The sequence below is a fragment of the Aquarana catesbeiana genome, linkage group LG05 (assembly GCF_042186555.1).
Source record: "Aquarana catesbeiana isolate 2022-GZ linkage group LG05, ASM4218655v1, whole genome shotgun sequence".
In the NCBI taxonomy this organism is placed as follows: domain Eukaryota; kingdom Metazoa; phylum Chordata; class Amphibia; order Anura; family Ranidae; genus Aquarana; species Aquarana catesbeiana.
Genome location: NC_133328.1, coordinates 37,566,647 through 37,580,655, shown reverse-complemented (window position 1 = coordinate 37,580,655; position 14,009 = coordinate 37,566,647). Strand labels below are relative to the sequence as shown.

Genomic DNA, 14,009 nt, shown 5'->3' with positions numbered 1-14,009 from the left:
TGTTCGTTTAATTTCAAATCCATTGTGGTGGTGTGTAGAGCTAAAAAGATTAGAATTGTGTTGATGTCCCAATATTTATGAACCTGACTGTATATATATTGCGGCAGGGTGGCCGCTCTGCTCCAGATAACATACCTAGTACGTGATTTGACACTTCCGAGTCTGGTGATCACACACTGCGGAAGCCCAGCAGCGGGTACCGTGGACTTGATGTCTGCCAGCACCCACCGATTACATGGGGCATAGGCAGAATGACAATCTGCCTATGTAAACAAGGCAAACTGTCGTTCTGCATCTTGTGTTTCTGCAAAGCAGGAACACGGATCTTTGCCTTCCCCTTGCCAAAGCACCCCCCCACAGTGAGTAAGCACAACCTAGGCACACCGTTAATCCTCAAATCGCTCCTGATGGTAACCCCTTCCCAGCCAGTGTCATTAGTACAGGGACAGTGCATATTTTTTAGCACTGATCACCATATTAGTATCACTGATCAAAAGTGTCAAACGCGTCAGCTGTCCAATTTGTCTGCCGCAATATTGCAGTTCTGCTAGTTGCCGCCATTACTAGTACAAATAAAAAATAAATAAATTGTTTGTAGACGCAATAACTTTTGCACAAACCAATCAATATACGCTTATTGGGATTTTTTTTTAACCAAAAATTTGTAGCAGAATACATATTGACCTTAATTGATGAAGAAATTCGATTTTTTACATTTTATTATTGTATGTTTTACAGCAGAAAGTAAAAAAAAAATATTGTTTTATATTGTTTTTTTTTTTTTTTGTGTTTATAGCTCAAAAATAAAAACTGCAGAGGTGATCAAATACCACCAAAACAAAGTTATATGTGGGAAAAAAGGACATCAATTTTATTTGGGTACAGCGTCGCAATTGTCAGTTAAAGTAGTGCAGTGCTGTATCGCAAAAAATGGCCTGGTCATGAAGGGGGGTAAACCTTCTGGGGCTCAAGTGGTTAAATGGTGGCAGTTATAGCTTTACCTGAATGCAGATCGGAGGAGGGGATATAATTATAACTTGCTTCATCGCTATCATTCTTATAATTATTTGTCTGGGTCTGATCGGTATAAACAGAGAACCAATTTACCGCTATAGAAAACAAGATTTATTTCCCAGTGATATAAATATACACAGATTAGACCTGTTTTCCTTCTTTCCACATCATTTATAAGGATGACAGAATGTTCTTTATTCCCTGTTTGTAGGCGTTTGTTTTCCCTGTTTGTAGATAGGATAATGGTATTTTGGCTTTAAAATGAGTAAACCGCAGAGAGTCTGGCACTTACCCCAACCCAGGAGGTAATACCAATGCAGATGCTGTTCTTCAGCAAACACGGCCACCACTATTAACGTATGGAGGTAGATGCCTTCACACAGCATCCAGAAATAATTACAGCCCAGCATATACTGATGAAAGAACTGCAGGACTTTGCAGCTGACCTGGAAGACAGAACATATCCATCACAGTCTATAAACCATTCCCAGATTGTCTAATGGGTAAAGAAGTACTGTCATATCAAACATCGTGTGAGTGATTCAATCATATCCAAGAGGATGATGATACAGTCATCCTAATACAGAGTATTTGTCATCTGTCATATTCTCGCGTACAGATTCTTGGTGAGAAGGATATATATTCATGTTTCCACTGGTATCTACAGAATGCTCTATATGCGTGCGCATGGGGTGCGCTGGGTGGGCCTGGGCACACCCTAATCACCCCGTGCTGTGCCGATTCCTCTGCTTCCTGGTGCCCCCCGTCTCCCCCTGCAGTGCTCTCAGCTTCCCTACCCATCTCCATAGCTCCCAACTGTCCCTGATTTCGAGGGACTGTCCCTGATTTGGAGCAATGTCCCTCTGTCCCTCTTTCCTCCTCATTTGTCCCTAATTTTGGTCTGATCTATATAGATGTATAAAAAATGCACTTTTTATCTATCAAAAAGTGTTTTCCAGCACTAAACCTTTCATCCGATTTCTAAATTTCTGCATTTGTAAATTCCAAAAGCCAATATAAAGGAATAGCATTGGTAAAAAAAGAATTTTGTGGGTTTAACCAATCTTGTTTTTTTGTACAATTCTCCTTTAAGGGGGTGTGGCCAGGGGTGTGTCCTATGCCTGCATACTTTTGCTGATCGGTGTCCCTCATTCCAATCTCAGAAAGTTGGGAGGTATGCCCACCTCTCCCATGTTTCATGGACCCCTTCCTTTTCTGAATGAACACAGTGAGTGATCTGTACCGATCTCTCTTGTGTTCATTCTTAACTTCAGCATAGTAAACTATGTTTTTTCTAGGCTTCATTTTGTGAATGAACAGTAAGCCGCTCAGCACAGAGCACTCCCCATTCATTCACTGTCCAGTGCAGCCTAGAGAAAAAGGAAATTGGGGAATCTCTGTCCTCAAACCCTTTCAAAAGGTGAGACATTGGGGGTCTGTTTAGATTCCAAGGGTCTCAAACTGGCGGCCATCCAGCTGTTGTGAAACTACAAGTCCCATGAGGCATTGCAAGGCTGACAGTTACAAGCATGACTCCCACAGGCAGAAGCATGATGGGGCTTGTAGTTTTGCAACAGCTGGAGGGCCTCCAATTTGAGACCCCTGGTTTACATCCTTGATATTTCACCTAAGCCCCCCAACAGGGCTTTCAAAAAAATTGTGAAAAAAAAAAATATTAAAAAAAATATTGTAAAAAATAAATAAAAAAATAAAGTTGTAAGAAATAATTTAAAAAACGACTGACACCATCTACTGCTCTACTGACACCGTCCACTGCTCTGCTGATTTACACACATGTGTGTCTGAGCTTTTGGGTGCACTGTAATAGGCTGCACACTTCAATGCATGGCACCAATTGATTTGATTACATCATGTTCTTAAAGTGGTTCTAAAGCCTTTTTTTTACCTTAATGCATTCTATGCATTAACCACTTGAGGTCCGGGCCATAGCCGAATGATGGCCACAGCGCGGACCTCAATTTCCGGGAGGCTGTCATAGGACATCCTCCCCTGTGCAAATAAATAAATTCATACATTCAGTTTATTTTTCTTTTCTTCTGCTTATGTGCCAAAGTGATTGATAATGCTTTTGAAATATGGAATAGTGAAATCCTTAATTTTCTTTTTAAAGCAGAACTCCGTCCAAAAGTAACAGGATAAAAAGAGAGCAATAACCTTACATGGTAGAGTATTACAGCCAGTGAACAGTTGACTATTACATTAAGCAAACTGTGGAAAGATATAGCCAGAATTCAGCCAACAATACAAAGATACAAATAAATAGCCCATCAAAAGATAAAACAAAAAATCCAGCTTTTAATGCAATTTTTACCTTAAAGTGGATGTAAACCCGGAATTTTTTTTTTTATGTCATTTTATAGAGTATAAGATTTCCTATCATTTTAGCCCAGTCTTGCCACAAAAAGAGTTAATCCATCTCTGAGCAATCCCCTTTTATTGTTCAGTGAGATAAAACTTGACAAACAGAGAAAAACTTTGTCAGATCCTCCCCCTTGCTGTGAGTGACAGGTGATTTACATCTCGTGCACTAGCCTAAGACATGCAGTATTTTTTAATTCCCTCCCCCACTCCTTTCTTCAGCAGCTCTGCAAGGATTGGCTGTTCCACACTTCAGCATGATTGGACATGCTGAAGTCATGTGGTTACTTTCCTGTCTTTTCACTGGAGGTTAGAGATCATAGCAGAAGTTCAGTGTAAGAAATACACAGGAGAAAATGCATATTGACAAGGGGAGTGTAGAGGTGGGCGGGGAGTCTACTGACATCACGACTCCACCCACCGAGCTCCAGACAACAGACCCACCCACAGAATCTGCAGTTTTTCGGGTCTATAACAGACAGAGGGGAGACATTTGACAGGTAAAGATACATGCAGGAGGCATGTATATCCTTATAGATAACCCCTATGGCCGTAGTTTAGAAAGGATGACATTGGGTTTACATCCACTTTAAAGAGGAACTGCAGTCTGCTCACATAATTTGTATTAAAAACATCTTTGCCATTCTGAAGCTTCCCTCCAAACCACTTTGCATATTATATTATATATACTGTGATTCTGTACTTGCCAAATATGCTGCAGAAATCTCTCTCCACTAAGTCTTACTGCAGCCATTTTAACTGTGGGCAGCTGAAGCTGCTGCCTGTTCACTTCCTGGATTTACACAGATACACAGGGGCACACCTCCAACTCTGCAGCCCTGCAGCTCTCATTGGCCGTCTTATGACTCCCCCCCTTCCTGGCAAACTCTCATGTGAGAGATAGAGCTGTGCAGGACGTCATAAGCCTAGGTTAATGACCAGACAAGAAACAGGAAGTGGGCTGTATAAGGTATTTACTGGCAGAAAAAAAAATGTTTTACTATCCAAAGTTAAAACAAGAAGGGCAGAAGATTTAAGAGATGGAAAGATGACAAAATGACTGAAGGCCTGCTTTAACTTCATTACTTTTGTTTCTGCTGCTAGATGGCTAACATTAAACCTACTTCCTTTGAGCCCAGGTTGTTCTAGATCCACCCCCAGCCTGTGAGAAAAAAAAAAATTTGTTGCAAGATTTGCCCATGCAGTACTTCTTTTCCACCACTAGATGACCTCAGTCTGATGGCTAGCATCATTCATCCTTTTTCCTCTAAGCCGAGGTCATCCTAGACCCTCCCCCCAGCCTATGACTGGACAGAGAAAGGAGAAGCAGCGCAGTGGTGAGCTCATTTCTTCATCACTCTGGTCTTTCCTCCTAGGAACATGCTTTTTGTCAGTACATGAACTAAGTGGCTACTGGTGCTGCCGTTCCTCTCAGACTCCAGCCCTGCTGTACAGGGACTGCAAGAACCTGATATCGGGTCACATTCAGGTACTTATACTGCTTGTATTCAAAAAATACATTTAAAAGAGAAGTTCAGAATTTGAAAAAAACAAATATACTCACCTAGGTTGATGCAGCATCGATCCAATGCTGCATCTGCCCCTCACCAGCTCTGTAGTTAGAACTGAGGGGTCAAACACCATTGATGGCTCAGTTCTCCTCCTCCACTCTGAGCAGAGTGCTGTGACTGTCAGTTAGTGGCTCTCTGCTCTCCCCTCCAGTGCTCACTGGAGGACCTGGCTGTGAAGAGGGAGGGAATGGCTGGCTCAGGCTCTCAGTGGTTCGCTGGGAGGCCGAGTCAGGTACCGATCCAGGCTTCTAGGCAGATACCAACCATGTGGTCGGGATCTTTTCAGAGCCTGGACCGGCTCTGTGACGTCAGCCGACAGCAGCCATCAGCCCGCTGTCAGCTGCACACAGATCACGGAATGCAGAACGAACTGCACTCCTGTGATCCATAGGAAAAGTATAACCAAAATAGCTTTGGCCATACTTCTCCTTTTAATAATGCAATATTGATTACAGAGCTGTATCTTTTATATCTGCCTGGAGTTCAGCTTTAAGTATCAAAAACCCGGCAGAAAGTGTTATCAAACAGTACCCGGCCTGCAAAGTTTTTCCCCTAAATACAATTGCATCCTATTAACCTGTCTAGACAGAAGGATAATGCGCATCAAGAAGCTGACATCATCGCAAGCGCTCATCCTCGAACTGCTTCTAAATATCTGCCGTAGTTAAAAGTCGTTTCTTACAAACATATCAGCTTAATATGAAAGATGATCGGGGAATCAATACTAGAGCATAGCGAAACCACAGACTCATGCAAAGCTAATTGGATGAGGACGAATGATCACCAGTCTGAAAGCATTATAGACATGTCTGTGTGTTATAAGATTGAATAAAATTGCGATTGCATTAACATTGCTAATGTGAAATCCGAGGCACAAAAGCAACATATTTTTTATATTAGGTCTCCACAAAGTTTTAAAGGGGAACAAAAGTGTATTTCCAATTGTGTATTGTGATGTATTAAAGAGGTTGTAAACCTCCAACCCCCCCCCCCCAACAAAAATAAAAACCCTGTAAAGACAAAGGCATAATGAGCTAGTATGCATTGCATACTAGCACATTATGAAATACTCACCTTAGAAAGATTCCCTGGATCGGCGCTGGCACACCGCTCACACAGCAACATGTTTCCCGGAGTTACTTCTGGGTTTGCGGGCTCCGGCGCTGTGATTGGCCGGAGCCGCTATTATGTCACCCCCCGCACATGTGCACGGGAGCCGCCAGTCAAGGCACAAGGCCCTGAAGAAATGGCACGAGCGGGCCGTTCCTTCAGTGCGCATGCGCTGATGACATCAGAGGCAGCGTATATAGTAAATATGTCCTAAACAGTGCAAGTTTAGGAGATATTTACAGTACCTACAGATAAGCCTTATTATAGGCTTATCTGTAGGTACAATTAAAGAGAAAGACTTTACTTCCTCTTTAATGTAATGTTTATCTGAAAACAGATTTTAATGAAACATATTTTTTTTTAACTTGTTTGCTGTTCCCTATTTTACATACTATATTTGACATATCTTCCTCTTTTTATTACTATATAAGGCAGCTTGCTCAACCTTTTTTTTTACCCCAGAGGAACCATTAAAATAATTTTCAGGTCTCAGGAAAAGCTTGGTAGGATTAGTCCATGCAGGGGTCATTGGCAAAATGCCCCTTACATTGGTGGTGGTAAATGGGAAGAATATCCCCCTGACAGGGTGGCCAGAATGACACCCTTGCAGTCATGGCGCTGGCTCTCCAAGTGGCACTGGACCTGGAACTACAGCAGGTACCATCAGATGGGGGCCACAGCTCAAGTAACCCTGAGCGACCCTTGGAGGAACCTAGGGTTCAACTTGTAGGCAGGGTTAGTCTGGCCTCCCTGCATAGGTAGAGCTGTCCGGCAGCTGCCATTCAGAGAGTGATTGGTGGATGAAGGGAACCCATGTTCCTTTAAGGCCTCTATAGGTGTCATCAGGGGAGCAGCTGTCTGATTGGAAGCTAACACCCTGGTTGACCCCTGCGGCCATCTTAAGTGTGGGCAGTGCTTATAAATAGCACTGTTGGTGCACATTTGCGAAGTAGCTAGGTCAGAGACAGGAACCGGATAGGATATCCGGCTGGATAGAAACAGTGTGTTCAGAGCAGCGCTTGCCTGTGCCGCCAGCTAGAAGCTCTCCCACCTTCAGGCACCTTGTTGCCATAACTTTAGCAAACAGAAAACAAAAACTCCTGCGCACAAGTGGATCACCATATAGAGATGCGTCAACACAGGCCTTGCTGCCCTCAAGGATGGGAAACCCTAGTGCAAACCGAGACAAAAGAAAAACAGGGGCGCACCAGCCTAGTGTATTAACTTTTATAAAAGGATTTATTTAAAAATGATTAAAAGAAACAACTCACAAGCAATGGATGGAAGAGGCACAACACGAAGTGTACCCACAGCCAGCATGCGACTATAGGATGAGCGATGCCTTCCAAAAATCGTAGAGAAATGCATACATATCACAACAGCTTACGCGTTTCGAAGGGAAAATCCCTTCTTCATCAGAGCTATGCAAAGATACCTCCTTCAGCAGTCACTCCTTATAAATGCCTATAAATGGCATTTATAAGGAGTGACTGCTGAAGGAGGTATCTTTGCATAGCTCTGATGAAGAAGGGATTTTCCCTTCGAAACGCGTAAGCTGTTGTGATATGTATGCATTTCTCTATGATTTTTGGAAGGCATCGCTCATCCTATAGTCGCATGCTGGCTGTCGGTACACTTCGTGTTGTGCCTCTTCCATCCATTGCTTGTGAGTTGTTTCTTTTAATCATTTTTAAATAAATCCTTTTATAAAAGTTAATACACTAGGCTGGTGCGCCCCTGTTTTTCTTTTGTCTCACCTTGTTGCCATACCGCCTAAAGCCAACCCCTCTGTCTGATGCTGTTGGCATTATAAGTGTTTTTGGGAATCCTCTGCAACTCTGTATAAGTGCTGCCTTGCCAGTCAGGCTGAGCTACAGTGACTCTATTACCACCTTGTCTGAACTTTTCTGTTAAATACACGTTACCACAATTCCTGGTCCCCACGTGCCTTCTCTCCTCTCTGGGTACCCAAATCCAGGCCCTGCTCATGCACTAAACCCTGGTTGAGAATGGTTGATATAAGAGAGTGTAGGGATAAGCGTGTTTGAGAGAAACTTATAGGCTGCCATTGCTGGCCCTTTGAAATTGCTAGCTGCTTGTATGATCCAGTGACTTCAATGTTTTAAAGTCACTGACCCAGAACAAGAATGAGGATCATGGAAGCTAGAAACTGAATTCCTGACCTGCATTGCCCTGGGTCAGTCACACAGAAAGTACTAAAAAAAAAAGTACTGTTGATTCTGCATGCCAGCCAGGCATTAAGTATTTTTCATAAGCAAAGGTCAGCAATGCCTCAATACTTCTTCTGTATAGGTTTCCTTTAAAGGACACCTGCCATCATAGAGAAACATGGAGAATGTCACTGCTGCCCTTCTGAAAATGATTCTTCAAGACTCACTGACATAAAACAAGTCTTCGGATTCTGATTTTTTACTGTCTGGCTGTGCTGTCTGACAGAGGTGTATGAATACCACATGTGGCTGGACAGGACTTACAAATCATTTGGCAGATAAGATATATGTGTAGTTCAGCTAGAGACAAGTGAACTTTTGGAAAGTTCAATCACTTTTAACAAATTCACATTCCTCCAAAAGTTGGAATTTCCACAACAGTTGAGGTCAATAAGAATCCAAGAGTGGCAAATGATACAAAGTCTAGAATGATTGGCAAAACCCCTGATAGTCCTGCCTGACAAGGCGATGGGGTCAACAATTGTTGGCAGACAAAGCGCCAGACTTTTGTCCGAAGGGCCAGGATCTACTCTTACGCATACAAACGGTATACAATTGTCGGCCAACAAACACGCAGTGACGTACTACCTGGAATTTCAGCTCTTGAGCGCCACCCTTTCAGCACCTTCTGCTAATGTCGGGTTTGGTGAGCATTGATTCCGAGCATGCGTGTTTGTACTTTGGACTTTTATGTGACGGACTTCTGTACACACGATAGGAAAATCTGACAACAGACCGTTGTCCGCTGAAAATTTACTAGCTTGCCATCCAACATTTGTTGGCGGAAAGTTGGCCAACAATTGTCTGACTGAGCGTACTAATGGTTGGATTTTAGGCAAACAGTCTATCATCACACAATTCTCTGCCGAAAATCCGATCGTGTGTACGAGGCTTAAGGATGCCCAGACAACTGCAAAAGTAGATAAGGCAGAAACTGCTTTCTGAGCAGTCTTTGGTTCCTTTCTTCCAGAAGTCATTTGGAAATCTGAACTGGCAAAAAGAAAAATAGATTTCGAGTTCAGTTATGACATCCAGCCATGAAATTCTGTGCTAATCTAACATCATGTAAATTTCAGGATCCACTGTAATGTCATCTGTGTAATCAGCTGCTTATCTGGAGTTCAGCTTTAAGGCCTCAACACACCTGCATGTTCCAGGAACATGTAAAAACGTGCCAAAATGTGCATCGTACTTGCCAATAATTCTTAATGTCACCCTAAACATGGCTGGCAGACGCATAACGTCACTGGATGACCACGCCTCCCTTACATCATGCACGGGGGTCCCCAAGTGACGTTATGGGGGCGTGGTCACAAGGTAACCCCGCCCACATGTTTACTTACCAGTGGGGAAAAAGTAATTGTCATTTGGTGAGTGTCTCTCGACTGGTCAAGTTCAGCGGGTGTCAGGATTTTGTTTTTCGTGCAGGTTGGCTGCCGATGTTCATCATGATTGATGCTGGATTTGCATTAGGGGCATGTTTATTTATTTTTTAATAAAGGACTTTTACTTCCAGAGGCTTTCAGATTCTGATAAGCTACCCCTCACACACCCAAAACCACTGGGCCAGGATTGTGGGGAAGAGGCCCTTGTCCTCATCAACATTGGAACAAGTGCTTTAACGGGGGGGGGGAGCCCTCTCCCCCAAAGCACCCCCCCATGTTAAGCCCACGTGGCCTGGTATGGTTTGGGGGGAAGCTGGCCTGGATTTTTGGGCGGGCCCACTGCATTTTTTTTTTTTTGCATAGAATTCCCCTTAAAATCTTTACCAAACCTAAGGGCCTTCTTTAGATTTTTTTTTTGGGGGGGGGGGGGGCTGCATTTTTTTTTCTTTTTTTGACGTGAGTTTTTTTTTTTTTCTAATGCTGGCTCTCCTTTTGTTAACAGTCTGCTGTTAGCTGACAGCAGATGAGTTATTCACAAATCAATTCAGAACATTTGTTACTTTGAATGTTACAAATATCCAAATGAAACAAATGAATTTGTTGGTTTGTTATAATTTATTTCGCATTCATTTAAACGTGTGACTACTGTTATTCAGAGATTCGGAAACATCCGAATCTCGGAATAATGAAAATTTCATCTGAATGTCAATCAGTAACGAAACAAACTGCACATGTCTACTGGCGGCTAAGGGCGGATAATTTTTAGATGCCACAATACTCTGGACTTTGGTTGCAGAAAAACTGGCCGATTAGCTGTGGCTAGTTTGTGTGTGGTCAAAACTCTGCAAAAACGCCGACCCTGGATGCACACTGATGCCGTGTACACAAGAGCAGAATGTCCGACAGAAAAAGTCTGACGGACCTAGAAAGAGAACGTGTTCTAAATTTTTCCGATGGAACCAATTCCTATCGGGAAAACTGATCGTCTGTATGCTGTTCCGACGCATGCTCTGAAGCAAGTACGAGACGGAAGCTATTGGCTACTGGCTATTGAACTTCCCTTTTCTAGTCCCGTCGTACGTGTTGTACATCGCGCATTCTTGACGGTCGGAATTTGGTGTGTACGCCAGACAGTTTCAGCGGAATTCCATCAGAATTCCGTCGGAAAAACCTTCAGAGGTTATTCCGACGGTAAACCCGGTCATGTGTACAGGGCATAATTGTGCCCATGGTCATTCAGAGGCTCTATTTTCAGATGAGTGATTACATGTGAACCGCATCGGCTGCACCAGCCATTGATTTGTACAAACCTGACAGTGGCTGATGGTGTTCCACAGAATGTGCAGGCAAAATGTAATCCCCCCTGCAAGAATCACCTGGGGCTGCACCCGTGTGAATTTAGCCTAAGGCTCCATTTCAGCTTTTATATACTGAAATCTATTTCTATATTACTTTGTATTTTATTGTACTGCAAGTTATAACAATTAAGAAGGTTAATGCTTGTATTACGATGCCAATAATTGCTAGTTTACGTCTCGGTATTCAATCAGCGCTACGCTGGGTTCCAGATATTAGTTTGCCTCGCTTCGTAAAACTGTGCGGCATAATTGCAATGACTCATAAACAAGCGATAATAATTACGCTAATCCTTTCCATTAAAGTTCTGGGATGGAGTGATCCTCGGTACCACATGAATACACTCAATATAACTCAGTATATTATGCATGCTTTTCAAATGTGAAGAGTCTGTAAAAAAAGAAACCCTTGGCAAACTGCCAAGCACAATTTAGAGCTAGATTTTAATATTTTCGGTATCAGTAAATGCAAATATGAGTCTTTCATTTCATTCGTTTTAGCTTTTTACAATATAAACATGCTGTAATAACTTTTTGCCATGATGCAATATCATTTTCAAAAATGTAAAGGGAAATTCAAGATTATTTGTTGTTTTCAAGCAACAAAACAGCATCTAAGTTACCACCATGTATAGTTGTGACTAACCACCTACTAAAAGTAAAAAGGGCCATCTGAAAGTCATACATCGGCAGAGTGTGATTGGCTGAGAGGTAATACTCCCCCTCCTCCCTTCGTCTTATGATACCAGCATTAAAGGTCAAACTTTTGTTGGGTCATAGCCAATTAAAATGCACAGAACACTAAAAACATAATCCCTGGAGCAGACTTTTTTTAACCTTTTTAACATGGAGGAACCCTTGAAAAGATGTTAGGACTTAGGGAACCTTAATAATAATTACTATATCTACAACTCACACTTTATTAGTGTAAACAGCAAGCTGAGATATTTGAATAAATAAAAGAATAAGGAATGTGGCACACTTAGTATATTTGCCACCAAGGGCTGCTCTATATGTATTACTTACTTAATACTCATAATGAAATGAAACACATTGTAATAATTGCTATAAAAGAAAAATAGACAATTCTGTGTAGGAACTTCTCGTAATAAAGACCAGCCACTGCTGTTCTTTTTCCTTGTGCAGAGTGACTTGTCTAGTCTCCACCCCCTTCTGTCGTTTTTTTGCAGACAGCCTGTAATGGGTGAGGCCTGCAGAGTCACTTCTAGAACTATGCTCTCTGCTCGGGTTATTGTGTTGCTCTGGCTATTTTAGTGATTTTTATAGCATAGATATAGGAGTAATGCATTTGGGTTGCATGTGTTGTTTTTGGAGGCTGGGATTCCCCTATTCATCTAGTCATAAGCTAATGAACTCATTGGACTGGTTCGTGAGCTCAGGACAGGAAGTGATGCTACAGAAAGTAGGGGGAGGGAACAAAAGACTTGAACAAGCCATGTGCTGAGCACATTAAGGAACTGGTAGAAGCTTTTACAGGACTCCAAGAAGCAAGAAGTTGTCTGGAAGATCCTGGAAGATGGCTCCATCACAAAGAAAGACTGAAAATAGGAACGTTACCTGGGGTTGACACTAAATATACAACCCACGTTAAGTATTAGTGTATACCTCTTGCACACATTATGCATGGTACTTTGCTGGGAAGGATAGATAGTTTGTGCATGTGTATATTGTATGCATATTTTGTGATACTTTGTATGCCATGAATTGTTTTTCCTACAACTGAGTAAAGAATTATTGTTTAATAAAGCAAATTATGATACACTATAGAGGTTTTTATGCTTCCTTGATTTTACTGCAAAGAACCTTAATGTACAGCATAATGGTGACAATGATGTCACTGCTACTTTTACAATGTAAAATCTGGACTACACAGGTAATGCAGACTCAATAGCACCACATAGTAGAACAACAACCTTACAATACAGTTTTATTAGTTAAAAATGGGAATTAATTTCAGATAGCGTTTACTTAAAAATTATAATTTAGGAATATGTGGTGCTTGGTGGGCTGAGTCAGCTCATGACTTCTCATATTATTTGGATACCTCTCCTCCATAATTCCTGACCCTGTTCCTGGTAATTGTGGGTGTTCCTACCATCATTGTGTGTCCCAGCTCCTTCTCTTACATTCTCTAAAATATAAAGAACAATAACATGTAGCCCTGGCTGGCAGGCCCCTTTAAAGGGTAAAAGCCACAAAGCTCAGAGATTCTTTATACCGCACCACCACAGCTTCTCTCCCCTGGCTGCATTGGCAGCTATGACTGAAGCACCACCCAGAGGGTTGGCAGGAAAAAGAAAAATGAAAGTGCATTTGGGTGAGATAGCTAGCCGAGTACACCAAGCCACATGGGCAGCGCTGCAGAGAGCACAAAGGAGAGAACTTCGAAGGACCTACCAGGGACATGGACTGCATACTCCATAAAGAGAGAAAAAAAGGAAGAGTGCTGAGCTTGAGGATCCAGGTTTTCTATGCAGGCTTGAGAGGGGAGACCCAGAGAGCCCCTCGCACTGGGTGTAATCTCACACCTGGCATCTGGGGAGAATGTCTATGCAACATTCGTGAGAAAAGACCTTTTTACCACTTGTACTTGTGCTAATCTTGCTTGTTGTTGCTCAAATCTTGTTGACAGGAAAATTGACCCAGGATGCTACGGGAGGTTTCCCCTGTGGATTAAATATACTCTTGGAGTGACTGCTCCAACAAAACTTTATCCCACTGGCCAGTGGTGTAGGTAGGGGCTAAGTACTATAAGATAAGCTAGCTTGCCAATACCATTCTTTGTTAATGTGGGAAGTTGTTCCCTTTGTTTAGCCTTATGTGTTCTGTCTGGGACCTTCACAGGCACTTTTGAGAGAACAAATATGAATTGGGTTATTGTGCTGATTACTATTCTGGTATTCTCTAATGTGGCGACCATACTGTGACAATGACTGTGCAGTT

The 14,009-nt window shown here is 42.3% G+C and overlaps 1 protein-coding gene across 1 annotated transcript in view; it reads right to left on the bottom strand.

Moving 5' to 3' along the window:
• The window catches only part of CALCR (calcitonin receptor), a 459,172-nt gene that overhangs the window by 62,832 nt on the left and 382,331 nt on the right, over positions 1-14,009 (bottom strand). Inside the window, exon 8 of the mRNA XM_073629603.1 lies at positions 1,307-1,460. Coding sequence (XP_073485704.1) covers positions 1,307-1,460 — 154 coding nt within the window. The remainder of the gene's footprint in view (positions 1-1,306; positions 1,461-14,009) is intronic.